General features: G+C 35.1%; 1 protein-coding gene across 5 annotated transcripts in view; it reads right to left on the bottom strand.

Moving 5' to 3' along the window:
* Positions 1–639: 639 nt before the first annotated feature.
* The window catches only part of LOC149548183 (uncharacterized), a 317,005-nt gene continuing 298,937 nt past the window's right edge, over positions 640–18,707 (bottom strand). For 2 of the 5 annotated variants that reach the window (XM_089792225.1, XM_089792229.1), the window contains exons 11-12: positions 1,376–1,470; positions 640–1,125 (exon numbers count right to left, since the gene is read on the bottom strand). In XM_089792225.1, coding sequence (XP_089648351.1) covers positions 949–1,125; positions 1,376–1,470 — 272 coding nt within the window. In that variant the 3' untranslated portion in view covers positions 640–948. Of the gene's footprint in view, positions 1,126–1,375; positions 1,471–1,713; positions 2,190–18,707 lie in introns of those variants that run through there. The other 3 variants (XM_089792228.1, XM_089792226.1, XM_089792227.1) reach the window with 3 other exon arrangements.

Raw genomic sequence — 18,707 nt, 5'->3', positions numbered from 1 at the left:
AAGTACCTTTGATCAAAAGTCACTTTAAATGAAAAATTAATATATAAAATTTGAAATTTGAAATTATTAACTTTTGATAGAAAGTTGTTATGATGCAAATTTCAATAGAAAGTTGAAAATTGTGGTTTTTAACCCTAAATCTCACCCCACTGTCACTTTCATTTGTATGGAAGGGTTCCAAATCAAGTGAAAGTACAACTTCAACATCAAATATCACTATTTGAGGATTTTTTCATATCTTTTATGTATATACATCACCTTTTATATTAATTAATGTTTATATATGTATATATGTTATTTGTGTGTGTGTGCACGAGAGAACGAGAGAGAGAGAGAGAGAGAGAGAGAGAGAGAGAGAGAGAGAGAGAGAGAGTGTGTTTATGTAGTTGTGGAAGTATATGTATCACATATATTTAGTGCTACTTCAATTTAGTTTATACATTAATAAATTTCAAGAGTGTAGGCTTTTCCAAAAATAAAGAAAATAAATCATTCAATTACATATCACCATTATACATTCACAATTTTATTTAATAAAGAGCATTGAGCAATTTAAATGAGAATATAAAAATTTAACGAGCTCTATCAAAATAGAGATTTTCAATAAGTTTTCAAGAATCCATAATTACCTCTAAGCAATAACAGAAAAATAAGGCATAACCTTTCAACTTTGGAACTTAAAATTTCATTATTACATCAGAAAACATATAGAACTACCTATGAAAATGTATAGGCTTTGAAAGTTTTGAGTACTAAAACTCTTACCATGTCATGTAAGGATAATATATTTCTAGTGAAGACTTGGGGCTCAAACCCTTAATAACACTTTACTTGAGGGTAAATGCTCATTTGCAAGTGCATAAAGAACATTTGTGAACAAAGGCTACAATGCATTATCATCCATCAATTTACTATCTGATGCTGTACAATAGGCCTTCTTGTTCCAAGCTACAATTTTCTCTTTCTATAATCACTAGTGTCTTCTTGGATATCAATTGAGTGCTCAAACCTTAGCTCTATAGGGCCTGGACCCAAAATGCTTGGTAACTGTTGTTTCTTTGGATCTACATTGCAATGCTCACCATCCTCACTCATAATATCTTGTTGATCAACATTGTTGCCACCCTTTAAGAAAGCATGAGTTTCAAATACATTAAAGTGATTATAATAATGTATCCTTTTAATTTTGTCTTAGAGATTAAAACTTGATAACATTTGTTTTCTATTTTTCCCTTGGTAAATGTACTACCACATCTATAATAATATTTTTCAATACACATCTAAAAAGAAACTCATGCTTAAAACTAAATGTAGCATATTCACAAGTAAATAATAATCCTAAAAAAGTTTATAATGTTTACTACGTCCCACCTACCGCCCTAGCAAGGTGTGCATTATATGGTAGGTTTGCTGCATCATTGCAATGTGATCTTGATGTTTGTGGCCACTCATTGCAGCTCCTATGCTCACCTATAAGTAAATAGACATCACCTCAAGATTAAAAAATCTTAGCCACTAGTATTCTTCATAGCAACATTGATCATCCATCAAAATTTGTCACTACAAGTTAAGTGCCAAAACTAATGCAATATGCAATTTTTGTAGTATGATTAAACCCTCCATTAATTTTTTCAAGTGATTGTAAGTTAACACTTTGGAGGATCATATGAGCTACAAAGGTATGTTCTTGGTAACAAATTGAATAAATATGCATTAAGGAATGATCTTTGTCAAATATTACCCATTTATAATAATAATGTAGGTGCGAATAAAATCTACAAGTGCATCATTTTATTTCTATCCAAATCTAACCAGATTATGTAAGCCTGAATGTACTAAATCATTATTAACCAAATCATGGTTCCACTCTTGCAGTAAATTAAACATATTTAAATGAAAATTTGTCTACTTGTATACATCGCACTATATATTGAGAAAAATAACTATTACAGACAAAATTTGCCATGTGCATGAATACAGACTGAGGTCACTTCTTGTGGGTCATATGGATGTTAGGTGAAAGGTTCTATAAGATGTATACAAGCACATGCTTGAAGTGAAAATCTGAAAACTTTGTACAGTTCCATAACGCCGACTTGCTGCTTATCATGCATACTTCTTCTACAAATTTAGCAGTATGATTAGTACCTATATGATCTTGTCATTTGAAGTTTGCATAATCATCGCAGCTGCAAAAGGAATATCTTTACCAAATATTGCCCATTTTAAACAACAAAGATGTGAAAAAGATATACAATATAGTGTATCATTTTATATCAAACCACATATAACCATAATGTGCAAGATTTAGAGTGTCAATGTGTTCTTTGAAGAAATGACAGTTAGTCATGCGCATAGGTGGAAGATTAAGTCAATTGTTGTGGGTCAAGTCGCAGTTAAAAGATCAAATGTTATCTACCAAATGTATTGATTTTCAGAAAAATAAAAAATTTATAATTCACTACTAAAATTGGCATGCTCAATTTATTGTTCATCTTCATAACTACACATATTGCTTACATGTGGCCGAAAAACATTTGAGCCTTATGCTAGTGAGTAAATGTTGGAACCATATGTTGAAATGATTGATAATCAACATTGAAGAACTAAAGAATCAATGCATTCAACAAATAAGGTGGTCCAAATGATGGAGGATGAGTGAATAAAGAGAGAAAAACCTCAAGAATGACAATGAAAAGGGAGGATAAAGGAGTGAATAATTTGTGGATTTAACATAGTGAGTCTCATTGATGAATGGATAATTAATATCAGATAGTAAAATAAGATATGGGCTGTGCACATGAGTAAGAAATTGTAAAGGATAAAATGTGAAGAGCAAGACAAAAATTGTAGTGGTTCTCTAAAAGCTGCATGGTGAATGCTAAATAAAAATTTACTAAGTTACCATATTCATCCCTGCAATTCGGGAGTCAATTCACACCAAATTCGAATTCGGTTCGAATTTGATGCAAATTCACCTGTACTCTGCTAAATTCGATTGTTATACGTTGGAAAGGACCCCAGGCGACTTTGTGGCAATTCTTCAGCGAATAAGGACAAAAGACATTGAGCCCAGACGAAATTCATAGTGAATGACCAGCAACTTTGGTCGCTGTTGAATTTTCAAATTAATTTATCTTATCCCTACTGTGTTTCTTTTTCAATTCTGTATTACCCCTACTACGTTTCTTTTCTAATTTTGTCTTATAACCTGCAAAACGATCCTTGCCAATTGTAGAAGTAGCGTAGAATGATATGGAGATTAGATTGGTGACGGTTGAGGGCCTCAGTTTTAAGAAAAGGAGACCCAATCTGCTTGATAGATACAAAGCCAAAAAGGTATAAAACCGTGGCATTGCAAGTTATATGTGGCTTTGATATCGTTTATCCCTGCTGTGTTTCTGTCTGACGTGATTCCTCTTGTTCGACCCCTATCTGGTACACCTAGATGCGCCCAATGCCATATTTTATTGATACAGATGAATATATATATATATATATATATATATATATATATAAAAGTATTGTATTGTAGTTATATTTATCTTAAAAAATAGCATAGTATATTATGAGTATTGTCATATGTATGATTTGGTTTTAGTATAATATTATATTAAGTTTATTAATATTTACTACTGTATAATAATATAATTAAAAAATTATTTAATTTTTAAAAATAATTATTATAATTTATATGTTTATTAATTATTATTAAATTTTATTTTAGAAACTGGACAAATGTAATATAATATTATACAATGGTTCATAATTGCAACTCTTAGTATCATAAATGGAGTCGTGTTATGACAGTAGTTTGGTGTTTGTAATTTACATTCTATGGATTACTAGAGCAGAGAGAAATAAATAGAATATGTGAATTATGCTCAAAATGCAGTTAGCCTACATAATATAATTTTTTCTTATAAAAAAAATCCTTGTACAGACGAACCCAAAACAAACCGAAACTCAGCCCCAAAAATATTTGAGTGAATGTCAAACCCGAATCTCGAACCCGCATATGAACTGGAATCCGAACCAGCAACTTTGATACAAAAAGGAAAAATCAGCTGAAGATATTATAATTTTTCATCAATATACCATTCAATGACTCTTGATTTGAGCTAAAAGGCTTCTAGACAAATCCAAAATTATTTGAATTTATCTTAATAGGAATATTACACCCATAGTTGCGCTACTCACTCAAAACTCAGCGAGTTCGAAAAAATCATGAGTTTTTGTTGGCAGCGAGTAAACTAGCCTTTAACCCACTAGAAAATGTGCCAACTATTTGTGAATATCTCACTGATTTTTGGAAGAGTTTTTGCAAAAAACTCGGTGAGTTCAAATTAAAAACTTGCCTACACTTGAAAAAAAGGCTCGGGATGGGAAAATGGGCATTCATTTTTATTTTGTTTCCTCTCTTTTGCTCCCCGAACAAAACAACAGTCTCCCAAGCTTCTTTGAAGTCATTTGTGACAATTTTAGTTGATTAGAAGTGTATTTGAAGTGAAAATTGGATCACGGGTATGATTTCTGATTTTATTCCTGGTCTTTTTAAAACATTTTATTTCTTTTTTTGTTGCATCTTGGTTTTGGAACATCAACATAGCCTTTCCTAAGTACTCTATATTTCTTTAGAGAAGTGAAACCTGAAGACTCGCACCCCCCCAAACCTTGAAGAACTTGTCCTTGGGATGTCCTTGCATAGGGTATTTGGAGTACCCCCACCTCTGTCATTCTACAACCATGTTGACAAGATGGGTACTTGAATTACCATTTTTATTTTTTATTTTTGAAAGTTACTATTAGGTATGTGCTATGTTACTATGTTGAATGTTGAATGGTTCAAGTTCAAGTTGCAATGGTGCTATGTTCACATATTTCAATTTGGTATGATATAATGTACTTCATTTCACAACTAGTATTTCAAGTTCTATATGTATAGTATATACAACACCCCCTACCCCTCATCGTTGTCCTAAAATTGAGACCCTTTGTCCCCCCGTCCCAGAAACTCATCCTGACATACCTTAGTGCCTGTGTTACACTGCTTTAGAGTCCAATGAACAAAATTTAACACCCTTTTTCGACAATTTTTATTGATTTTTTCATTGTTTTTTTCAAGAATCTCAACTTTGCAAAAAAAAATCGAACCCTTCCATTTTTTTGCAAGTTTTAACAATATCTAAATTTATTTAAACTAATTCATATATTGGTTTCTATTTTTTAATTAAAATATTAATTTGTGTTTTCACTTTGTATGTGTAGGTTAATTTATAATGGAAAATTGAGAATGTTCTATAACTGGTTCAGCTTTAGGGTTTGCCCCATCAATAGATGTATGTCCATCTAGATATGTAGGTACTCATCCTAAAGGTGCTAGAGACGAGGCTTGGAAGTATGCCTTTCAAGGACTAGAACTTGGATCAGTTTTTGGATTAAATGTGAAAACCTATTTCATGGAGGCATAAACTACCTCAAATTCCACCTTACAGGAATCACTAAGTGTGATGGTAAGAGTTATTTAAAGGCCATTGAGGAAATAAAAAGAGAAATTAACACCTTACTTGCAACAAGGAAAGAGAAAAAAAATGCAAAGGAAGAGGGGAAAACTAGTCATGAGAGCATTCATAGCTAAATCTCAAGGTGCTCCAATCAACCTTGAAGAAGTAAAAGAAGCAATACAAGACAGAATGAGCTCCTTTTGTGGCCCGCATATCCACAAATCCACAACCACCATGGCCACTGCTTCAACTAATTCTAGCATAATGCCACCATCAATGCAAAAATCTATAGTTGGTTCTTTTGTACACAAAAACACACTTGGAGCACGACCACCATTAGAGGCGATTGGATGGAATAGAGAGGTGCATGAGCATGTAGACATTTCATGAGCTGATTTTTAGTACTTTAATAACATCGCTTTCAATATGGAAAACAATCCTTACTAGCTTAATTTGGTCACTACATTCACAGTTTCAAAAAGTCACTCCAAGGCACCTTCTCATGAAAACTTGAGTGAGAGGTTATTCCAAAAAATTTAAAATTTTAGATGTTTCTTTTAGTTTGTATAACTTATGTTGAGTTTTTTATTTTAGACTAAATTTATGTTCTTTTGAATATATTTACAAGAATTATTAATTCTTGTTTAATTAAAAATATTCTTTTGCATCAAAATTGTGGACTTTATTTCACTTTATACTTGTAATTAAGCTGCTCACAAATATAGTTGAAAGGGAAAGAGTAGTGAAAAATATATGGATGTACTGTTCTTTCCGATGGGTTTACGGATGGCAGAAATTGTGGCATCATTAGTTTGTTGGTTGCTTGCAAGAATGATGTTTATTTCTTCTAAGTTGCACGGGTACCTCCCCTCCCCCCCCTCTGCACCCAAGAAAGTTCGAATGGGTTCAAAGTTTGGGTCCGGTTCGAACTTGATTCGACTAGGGTGCAATTTTTGCATTGCTGGTTTGAACCCAGGCGAATCACCTTCATATTTTCGAACCCAGTTTGAACCCGCAGCGAACTGGGCTTCGTGGACGGCTGGAAAAGTGTATTATGTGCAAGTTTTAATTTTTTTTGGTGTCCATAAAACCTAAAAGTTAATATGAATTGCTTTTGTGCCCTCTCATTGTCATTTTATGTTTCTAAATAGGTTATTTTGTCTTATGGGACAGCACATAAGTTTTTGAGCAAGCATCCGATTGTGCAAGGAGGAGTTTGAAGATTGATTTGTTGGTGTCCTTCAAGTGTTTGTGCATCATTCATACACATTGGCAAGCTTGCAATGGCTGGAAAAGGTAAGATCTTATTCCATTTGCTATTGTTTTTGTTCTAGTTTTTTCATTTTTCCATTTCTCTTTAATCTTCATATGTTCTCTTGAATATTTTCCATTATTCCAAAACTTGTCATTTTCTTGCATATAAATTATGAACATGTATCGAATTTCTTACCATAGGGAAAGGAATGTCATCTACCGCTTCATCAATGGGCAACACTGAATAAAGAATGAAACCCAACTCTGATCCTCCTCTATGGAAGTATGTAGACATTTTAAAACCCCTTTCAGGTGGTGGTGCATTCCGTTGGAAATGTCGAGGATGTGGTGTAGAAAGAAATAGTTCTTATTATCGTGTGGTAGGTCATTTATGTGGTTACACAGGAAGAGGAGTCGAGAAATGCCCTGGCAAGAAAGGTGCCCCTATACCAAATCAAACTATGTTAAAATATATTGAAGAGCATGAGACAACAAAAGAGAGATAAGGACGTAGGGCAATAGAACTCAGCAGCAATGCCAATAAAAGTAAAAGAGCAAAGGGAATGCAGCCCCCCTAGATGTTATAGTACAAGACCACCCCTTCTTTAGTTACGCAATAGACACTGACACTAAATTTGTCCCCGTTGTACACAAAAGAAAGGGGCCACTAGAAACTGCTTTTCAAAATAAGTGTTGGGAAATTGCTGACATTAAGGTGGGAAGATGCCTGTATGCAAATGGGTTGCCCTTTAATGTTGTTTGCTCTCCATTTTGGAAGAACATGTTGAGGGGTGCCAATGAAGCTCCCAAAGAGTATTGTGACCCCAGGTATGAGAAAGTGCACATCACTTTGTTGGATGAGGAGGTCCAATGGATTGAAAATCAATTGAAGCCCATAAGGGACTCGTGGGTTGAGATAGGGATGACAATTGTTTTGGATGACTGGAAAGATTCCACGAACCGTCCCTTGATCAATGTCCTTGCAGTGTCCCCTAAAGGGGCAATGTTTCTTAAAGCGGTGGATTGTGAGGGGAAAGTAAAACATGGGCCATTTATTGTTGATATCCTAATTGGGCCCATTGAACAAGTGGGAGCAAGAAACATTGTCCAAGTCATAACGGACAATGCAAAAAATTGTAGAGCAACAAGTTTATTGGTTGAATAACGATATAACATATCGTTTGGACACCTTGTGCAGTCCATTCACTCAATCTTATGCAACAAAAGATTGGGAACCAAATTGAGTGGATCAAAACAATTTATGAAGAGGCTGAGGACATACAAATGTTTGTCACAAACCACCACATGACTCAATCTCTTTTCAGGAATTACTCAAAATTGGAGATATTGAAGATAAATGAACTTGAACTCAAGTTATTAATTTAATTTTTAATATTTGACAATTTCTGATTATTCATATTTTACTTGTGCGATGTGTATACTTTTCTAAAATATGTATCTAATAGTTGTTGTTTTTGCTCTAATTTATGTCATAGGTTGTTGAGACCCGTTTTGCATCACATATAATCCTCTTAAGATGACTTGTGTAAGTGAAAGATGCACTTCAAGGTATGGTAATCAACAACCATTGGGGTGTATGGAAGCAAAATAACACTGAAAGGGCAAACAAAATAATAGATAGGCTATGGGCTTAGTCATGGTGGGAAGGTGTGGAATATCTCCTTAAGATCACCGAGCCCATTATGAGCATGCTTAGGTACATTGACATGGATAGGCCTTGCCTTGGAGAGATCTATGATTTCATAAACTCAATGATTGAGAAGATCAAGCAAGTTATAAATGAGGAGCAAGATCCACAAGAGACTTTTTTCAAACAAGTGCAAAAATTTATTAATGAAAGATGGAACAAAATGACAACTCCATTACATTTTCTTGCCTATGCCTTGACCTCCAAATACTATAGCTCACAATATTGTGATCTACCATTAAGGTTGCCACCATATAAAGATATGGAAGTGTTTGATGGGTGCTAGGCAGCATTTAGAAGAATATTTCCTGATGATGATATGAGAGATGTAATCATGGATGAGTTCATAGAGTTTGTCAATGCTAGAGGTCTAAGTAATGATGCTCTTTGTCATCGATTCAAGAAGGATTCTCATGGTTGGTGGTACCTCCATGGCCACAAATTCCAAACATTGTAGCCCCTTGCAATCAAAGTTCTATCGCAAGTAAATTTCATTTTAAAAAATTTAGCTCACTTTATCTTCAAAAGAATCATGACTAGAAAGTGATTTTAATTTTTTTATAAGATTGAATTAATTATATTTTAATTGCTTACCCTATGTTGTCTTTATAGGTTGCTAGTTCTTTTGCATCAGAAAGAAATTGGAGCACCTATTCTTTCATCCACTTGGTGAAGCACAATAGGTTGCAATAAAAAAAGGCAGAGAACTTGGTATTTTTGCATAATAACTTGCGCCTTCTTTCGCACAAGAGTCAAGAATACAAAGAAGGGGAGATAAAGAAGTGAGATGTAGGTGCAAAGATTGCGGATTTGGATGCTTCCATTGCTCATCTTACAGTTAATGATTTTGATGACTTTGATGTCAATACCATTGTTGATTTTGCTGCTCATCCAATTAGCCTTAGCACAAATAATACCAGAGAAGAAGAACATGAATATGAAGAAGAAGATGAAGATTGAAGAACTTAGAACTAAAAATATTAATAGATTTTCATTCCATTAGTTAAACAATGAACGTGAAACAATAATATTTGAACTTGATATTTTAAATGTTCTGAATCTATGATGTTGAAGTTGATTGAACTATGTTACTATATGATGGTATGATCACTATGATTACAAGTTTAACTGTTTACGGTGTCTTAAAGTTTTTGTTGTTTCATTGTGTTTATGCTACTATGCTACATTCTAATTTTAACTCATGCTTCATATATATATATATATATATTTTTAAAATGTTTTTGTACTATTAAACCCAAATGAACCCAAACCCCTTTCCAAAATTTTGTCAAACTTGCGAATTGGTTCTCGAACTTCGAACTGAACTCGAATCGACAACTTAGGTTTTCTTGAAATTGGTTGATGCCACCAACAAGGTGAAAAATGTTGAAAGTTTGGCTCTAAAGCTGGAGCAAGTTGTCATTGAGGTGGAACTTGAAAATGCAGTGCAAATAATAACTAATATCACAACAAATACCTTTGAACTTCTTTTGGAGTATGTAGCCAAATTGGAATGAGTGACATTAGTTGTAAAGGATGCATGGAGAATCACAAAATACATCTACAATCACTCTTGGGATTAACACTTGATGAAAGAACACACCTAAGGTGAAAAGTTGGTAAGATCATTTGTCACAAGGTTTACAAAAAAATTCTTAGTATTGCAAAGCATTCTTGGTTCATTGATGGATTTGAAACAAATGTTTGTGAGTCAAGCATGGCTAGACTCAATTTATTCGAAGAAGCCTAAAGGAGAGGGTGTTGCATGCATAGTCTTCGACAACCTATTTGCATGAAGAGTTACAAAGATTGTGAGAGTAACTTCAAAGATTGGATATTTAAATTTCATTAATCAAGTCATTCATTATCAATTTGTGACGTTAATGATCTGCTCTTTTGTATTCTTCAATTGTAGACGTTGGAACCCTTCGTTCAAGTTCTCTAGTTGGTACATGCGGATCAAACCCTAGTGGGATCTCATTATAAGGCTACAAATAGGCCCAAGGAGTCTATGAAAAATTACAAGGGGGCAGCCTCAAATTTGATCCCATATAGGAAATTATTGATAAGAGGTAGAACAATCAGCTCCACCAACCTTTTCATGCAGATTTTCTTCTTGAATTCCTACTTAGGTCTCAATGGAGACATAATGGAGGGCCTTACTAAATGTATTTAAGATGATACCCGAGTCTAAGGTAAGAGACCACATTATGGTCAATTTGGGAATTTACCAAAATGCAAACGGTATGCTCTTCTCTTCAGAGAGAGAAGAAAAACCACTCAAATCTCAAACACAATATTTGGAGTCTTTCAAAGGCATCTTACAATCTACAAAGTTAAAATTTACAAGTTTACAACTATTGACAATTTGATGAAATATGTTCATGTTGCTTTCTAACTCTTCAATATTTTATTTGCAGATGCCTGGTGGCAAAACTACAGTAGAAATACCCCAAATATTTAAAAAAAAAATAAAAAAAAATCTTATGCCATCCTTTTTGTTCATCCAGTTGTGAATGCTATTGCAGCTTGTTTGAGGCCATCCAAACAAAGCATAGGAACTAGTTAGCTCAAAAATGCCTCAATGACCTTGTCTTTGTGCAATATAATCTGTTATATATAAAGAAGGTAGAGGAAAGTTCAACTGATTTGGATGGTATAAATCCTTACAGTGATTGGACATTACAAGAGCAGCCCCCATTGTTTATCAATGATGACATCCATGATTTGAAGAGACAAGACGTGGAGGAGGAAAGCGGTGAATTTAGATTCACAGTGGACGATGTTGAGGTGGATAAGGAGCTTGAGGAAGATGAAGAGTCATTTTCAGTGCAAGAAGCATCTACTCCAAGATAGATGCCGAGCCACACAAGTAGAGTCAAGAGAGGAGGTACAGCAAAAGTGAACTCCTAGGACTAGATCCTCTAGTTTTACCACTCCCCTAATTTTTACTACAGCTAAGAAGTGTAAGATGTAAACTGCTTGATGTTTTACAAAAACAATTTGCTATTTTAATCAATCAAATATAGCTAGACTTCGCTTGTTCCTTCTGTGTACTCATGAGGATGTCATTTTGTACCCAATTTCCATTTAACTTTTTAAGTCAATTAAATATATGTAGGCGCAGCTTTTTTTTTTGTGTACTCATTTATTGAATCATTGGATGAATCTAGTTGAACTTTGCAAAAAATTGCATTTTTCATAAAAACTAAGCAAATATTTTCTGTTGGTGAGTTTTTCCCAATTTTTTGTCAATTTTTTGGGGGCTTGGTGAATTTTTGTGTCTGGCTACTTTTTCACTATGATTACAGCCACATGGGGATGTGTACTACCCACCTCCTTCCATGTTCATCCTACCACTCTTCCATCATGCTCATTCACCGAGTTGTATTTTATATGCTATAACGAGCCCTGCTGGCTCACTCTCAATCTATGCTAAAGAAAAATATCTTTTCTTTCAAAGTTTTATATTTTTATGTTCTTTCAAATATATGATTTCTTTTCTTTTGCAGAATATAAAATGAAAGACATTGCAAGGAACTGAAGTGCAAATTCTCTCTTTATTATGCAAATGTAAGCAAGGGGGTGCAAATATATTTAATGTACAAATTCATTTATTCAAATACAAGAAACATGGTATTTGCAAATGACAATGCTGCTATCTCCAGGTGATATACAACAGCCTTGAGTGAGTCTCTGATAATGCACAGACCTTCTACCGACCTAAACAGCCCTGGTATGTGTGTCTGTTACCTTGGACAAACAATAGCTTCCAGTAAGACCTTGAACGCAGCCTTTCCAGCACTGAAGTTAACTGATACATGCACACAGCTATCCCAAAGATGTCCCTCACAACCCAATGAATACACAGTAACCTGCAAATGTAGTGCCTAGCAGTAATGGTATTGAAGATTTCCTGAGGTGGGCGCTAGCATACAAATCAATTCATCTGATGGCATCAAAACCTAACCACTTCCAGCAGAAAAATGTTCAATTCCCGCTTGAATCGATCCCCCTCAAAAATTTCACTTGCTCATGAATTTCCAGCAGTAAAGAAACACAATTCATTGGCAAGACACCAACTCAAAGTGCTGAAAGAAGTCTGAAAAAAATTTACAATTTCTTCAGCTCAAGCCCTCAAACTCCTAATTCTCCACAAAATGCAAACAACAGATATCCAAGAATATTTCATTTGCAACAAGCCATTGCTTTTATAATAACAAAACAAATCTTCCTTATCACTCCAACAGTTAGCTTCCTAAAGACCCCTATAACTTAAATTCCATTTGCTTTATACTTGGGCACATATTTGAATAATACAATTTATTAAATCCCTTTGGCTCCAAAAATGACCTTTTCATCAATATCATGATATTTTGACACACAAGGTCATTGTTTCATGTGTCCAAGATTTAAAACTTTTCAATCTGATTTGAATGAGCTATGAGACTAACGCAACCAATATGTAATACCAGCGAAAATAACAACCTTAGCGTATTTAATTAACTAATAATCATAATTCACCCATCTTGCGAAAATGACTAAAGAAGCATCAGAATCAAAATCTAACAACACATGAGTGATATATTAAAGAAAGGTGATGAATGAACCTAACAGGGTGACTTACTAAAAATAGATGCTCCCTCCAAGAATCTTGACACCCAAGCTAGAAGCCAAAAAATATAATTGAGAGCGTCATTCAACTCCTCTAACTCATCTAAGCTCATCGGAACCATCCATTGACTTACTACAAAAAGTAAGCCCCACTAAACAGAGCCATAACCCTCAATAGGGTCCTCTAATCACCAGTATTAGCCTCCAATGACCTAATAATAGGCTAAATCCATCCACTATCATGGTCATGCTAAAAAAGGGGCAGTACAATCCTCCCTCCCTAAGATTACTTGTCCTCAAGCAATCACAGGAATCAAAGAAAGACAATGATCCACTCGGGTTCCAAAGATAAATGTGTATGTCACTAGCGTCACTTGCAAACTCCTCTTATGATGACACTATCCACAAAGCTATCTTAAACATGTTGTCACTATACAAACAAAGGTGACTTCCCCAATTTGCAGAGCCAATCCTATCTCCACTTGGATCCTTGTAAAGACAAAAATCACATCCATCCATAAAAAAGAAAAATAGATATCTAATACCATCTACTTGATCAAAACTACCTACACACCCTACCAATTTCCATGAGTATGAAGTCTATCTGTGCAATAGGAATTAGTACTCCCAAAAGCATCTGTACCATAACCTAGATATCCATCCTGTGCAAAATTGTCTTGGACATGCTGACTCTACAAGTAGCCTCTTGCTAATATGCAACACATAATCACACCAATTGCATATGGTGCAAACCCATCCTAGAAAAGATGGTATGAATTTGGAGCCAATCCACACCTGTGTGAAACCAATTCCTCTACTTGTGGGTCAAAAGACAAATGATGAAAACTTCTCACTATTTAGTTGGGATAAAATGCACCAATCTCCATTAGAGGCTCATCATCATCAAACCAAGAACCAAGAGATGGCTACAACTTCTGTTTCTAAACAATAGGATGGACAAGACCCCAGGTACTTCTCTCAAAAAACCCAACCACAAAATCTCTATGGTAAAGCATTCTAGCCAAAGTCTACAATATTTTCCACCAAATGTCAAATACTGTGAGAACACCAGATGAGAGTACCATCAAAGGCTCTAAATGGTCCCTCCTACAATTTCAAACTCTCAAGCAGATACTCCATAAATGACTGTGTAGTAGAAATTCTATGAAGCATCAACCTATTCCCTACAACCCTCGGTTGATCCTTCTGAAACTGTGGCACAACCAACTTTCTATCACTATCAGTTATATATAGATTTGCTTTCAACAAAAGGAAACAAATCCCCATGAGAGCTCGTCTCCAAATCAAATGAAGCACTGCCCAAGTCCTATGAAGAAGAGGGTGTAGTGTTAGGTGCTCGCACACAACCCACTAAAGAATCCATTACTGTGACATCAAGACTCTTATTAGCCTTTTTCGCATCATTTGTCAGTTTGCTAACTACTGAGGGACCTAGTACAACATGAAGCTCTTTGCAGTCCTCCACTGATAAACTCCTCTCATTTGTAGCTATTGTGTTCATATGAAGGATGGAAGTAATTGCATCCTCGTCACATCCCCCATCATCCCTATCTATGTAAGTCAACTCACCACCAACCACCACTATATATAGCTGAATTGGATCTGGGGCTGGTGTAGACTATACATGATCCAACTCTCCGACCGCCTCTCTTAACTGCAGTTGCAACTCTTGGAGAGCCAATTAGGTGCTCTCCAACACCCCAAAAGTCGCCTTAAGCTCATGGGTGAGCTCAACCGCCTCCTCCTCTTTCCCTAACAATGCCTCATAAAAAGTGCATACCCCACTCAAGAAGGTAATCCCTGTCAGCCACCAAATGTAAATAATTATGCTTCAAGATCTTGAAAACCTCTCGAAGTGAATGAATCTTTGTTAGGGAAGGGAAACTATGACCATGCTCATCTAACATAGGATCACCCCAATCAGATACAACTAACATCTGTTGGATAACATCATAATGCTAAGAACTGAAAAAATATCACTATCGCTCATCTTCTTCTATTTGTTCATGATGTCTCTGCATACCCTGGCTCCTATGTAAGCTCTTTGCCTCACTAACTACATTATGATAGTAAACTGTATCCTTACTACTCATGGCATGATTACTAACATCATGTGCACTAACAACCTCGCACATGTCCATCAACGAGGTACTACTACTAGGTACCTCTGCAAACAATGCATCTAAACTTGAAGCCACTTCTATTGTCCAAATCCTTACATTTTTTTGCTTCCTCAATTGTATGTCCCTATAAAACATGATCCTAGGACCTATCATCATCCCATGACAACTCTGAATCATCACTCAAAGTCTGACATGATAATTCATACTAGCTACAGCATGTCACATCCTCATACAAATCATTAGAGATGCCCATGACACTAGTATCCACATTGTCTAATTGAGACTCTTCTGCTATCTCCTATTTCTAGATCATGACTCAATGTCAACATGTAGATCAACATCACTGTGGAATGAATCTACATTGTGTAACTCTTCCTCAACACTCAAATCGTGAGTGTTATCACCAAGTGACTCCATACCCAGGCCTTCTACACATGAGAAGACTATTGTCCTTTGCACAGACCTAACACTGAGAATTCTGCCATAAAAGTCAGAAATGTCACTGCTCAAATGCTCCTCACAGTCATCAAAAACAACACTCTAATCAAGAAAGTCTAGACCAACAATGGTATCAACCGCATCTTCTGCACTCGCACTATTTGCAGCATCATCAAAATATTCACATAAGGGACCGTTGTCCAAAAAATTAGACCCTGCTGTACCTATATCCCAACTACTACCTGTTAAATCCTAATAACTTGATCATATTAATGTTCTGATTTTTCAGATTAGACAGATCTAAAATGCATGAAATTTCCTTTATATATGGCCTCATGATATGTGCATCTCCCTAGAGCAGATCGGCAATTTGCAAGGCATATTAATATGCATTGTATTTGACTATTGTAGTTAAAGAATAGTTAACTATTAGTTAATGCATAAAGAGCACTGATTTATGGAGTAAGTTGTTTCATGGAGGGCCAACCTAGAAGGGGTTGCGTCTTATGAAAAGACAAGACCTTTGGTTAATATATAGGGAGCAAGATTGTGGATAGAAGACACACAGTACAATCTTAAGTCTGCTCTTCTAGCAATCTACTCCTTGGCGATTTAGTATAGAAATAAAAAGATAATTTCCAGAATTTATTGCAGAATTCCAGAACAATAACATTCAGTCCAGAATTGTAGTAGATTGATTTGCAGCAAGAATTTGCAGAAAGCTTACACTACCAACTGATGTAAGACTGCCATCAAAGGGAGTTACCATGTTCTCAACATTTTCCGAATCACCAACTCTGAAATCCTCAAAATTGTTGGAGCTCAATGTTGTTGCCCTCATTTGAAACAAGCACATCTGCATGTCCCTGTGTAGAATCTCCAACATAATAACTACAGATAGGACTAGTGGCTGCCCCACTAAGCACAGGATCAACTTTACCATGATCACTAATTGCTTAAAACTCATTGTGAAGACTTGTGGATGTCTCCTCGGTGAAAATATCTAGTTTCTCTTCCTACATTCTTTGTGAAGAGGACTTACTGAAAAAGGAAACCATGAACCTAGCTGCCCTGTCAACTGTCACCAGATTTGAAAGTCTTGCACTCGGCCTTACCTGTATTTGGCTCAATTTCTCCATTTCATTTTCTAGGACATCTATTTATTTCCAGAAATGCGACACCTTGCTCAACTAGTTTCCATATTTACTAGATTTCTTGTATTTGGCCATGATTAAAATTACCTGTGAGAGTGCTAATCACTCACAAATCAGTGTGCGAAATCAAAATTTCCAACACCACAGGATGATAGCAAACCGCTCTGATACCATTGTAATGAGATCTACTGGCTCACTCTCAATCTATGCTAGGGAATAATATTTTTGTTTTGAAAGTTTTATATTTTTTGTATTCTTTCAAATATATGTTTTCTTTTGCTTTTTAAAAATGTGAAATGAAAGATATTACATTGAATTGAAGTGCATATTCTCTCTTTATTATGCAAACATAAGCAAAAGTATGCAAATATATACAATATACACATTCATTTGTTTAAATTCAAGAAAGCTGGTATTTGCAAATGGCAACACTGCTGTCTCAAGATGATGTACGACAGCCTTGAGTGAGTCTCACCTAATGCACAGGCCTTCTATCAACCCAAACGACCCTGGTATGTGTATGTTGCCTTGGCAAACAATGGCTGCCACTAAGAACTTGAATGCAGCCTTCCTAGCACTGATGTTAGCTGCTATATGCATGCAGCTATCCAAAACATATCCCTTACAACCTAATGAATACACAGTAACCTAAAAATGTAGCGCACAACAGTAATGGCATTGCAGATGTCATACAGTAGACACCAACATACAAATCGATCCAACTTATAGCATCAAATCCCAACCACTTCCAATAGATAAATTTTCAATTCCAGCTTGAACCAAGCCCTCTCATAAAAATATCACTCGCTCATGAATTCCCAGCAGTAAAGAAACACAATTCATTTGCAAGACACCAACTCAAAGTGCTGAAAAAAGTCTGAAAGAAATTTACAATTTCTTCAACAAACTGTCAAACTCCTAATTCTCCACAAAATGTAAACAAAAGATATCCAAAAATATTTCATTTCCAACAAGCCATCCCTTTTATAATAATAAAACAAATCTTCCAGATCACTCTAACAGTTAGCTTCATGAGGACCCCTTTCACTTAAGTGCTCTTTACTTTATACTTGGCACATATTTGAATAATATAATTTATTAACTCCCTTTGGTTGCAAAAACAACGGTTTCATCAATATCATGATATTCTAAACTTTGAGACACAAGGTCATTGTTTCATGTGGCTAAGATTTAAAACTTTTCAACCCAATTTGAACAAGCTGACACTAAGGTGACCAATATACAATACCAGTAAAAATACCAACCTTGGCGTATTTAATTAAATAATGATTTAAATTCATTGTCTTGCATAACCGACTAAAGAAGCATTAGAATCAAAATTTGATAGGACATAAGTGATCCTGATGAAGAAAGACATGGAATGAACCTGACAGGGTGATTTACTAGAAGTAGATGCTCCCTCCAAGATTCTTGGAGCCCAAATGTAAAGACCTGAATTCGCTTCTAACTGGAATGCTGAAGAACAAACTGATTTTTTGTATTTTGGTATTTTTTGATTTTTTTTTGGAGTTTGGAATATATGTATTTTTTTTTGTTTTTTTGATATATTAGACTTGCATATATAAATAACTAAAAATAAATAATGCTCATACAATGGATTTCCAGTTTTATTTGAAAGAACTTTCAATATTACCAAATTTCCAAAAAACATAAATCGATACCCTTTCCCTGATTGCTTATTTGCATGTAAATAATAATTAAAAATGACAATGTAGAACCTGGATATGTTGGCAGCACATAGCCCGGCAATTTCCAATGAATCTTCAATCGCGTGTGCCTAGGAATTGAAGAATCAGCCTAATACCAAACCGCAGGACCACCAAAATGCATTAGCTGCTTATCAAGCTATTTGCCACCCCCTTAGAATATT

This window comes from Cupressus sempervirens, chromosome 7 (assembly GCF_028749045.1).
Source record: "Cupressus sempervirens isolate cs-2001-9-10 chromosome 7, ASM2874904v1, whole genome shotgun sequence".
Lineage (NCBI taxonomy): Eukaryota > Viridiplantae > Streptophyta > Pinopsida > Cupressales > Cupressaceae > Cupressus > Cupressus sempervirens.
This window is presented reverse-complemented; position numbering and strand designations above follow the sequence as displayed.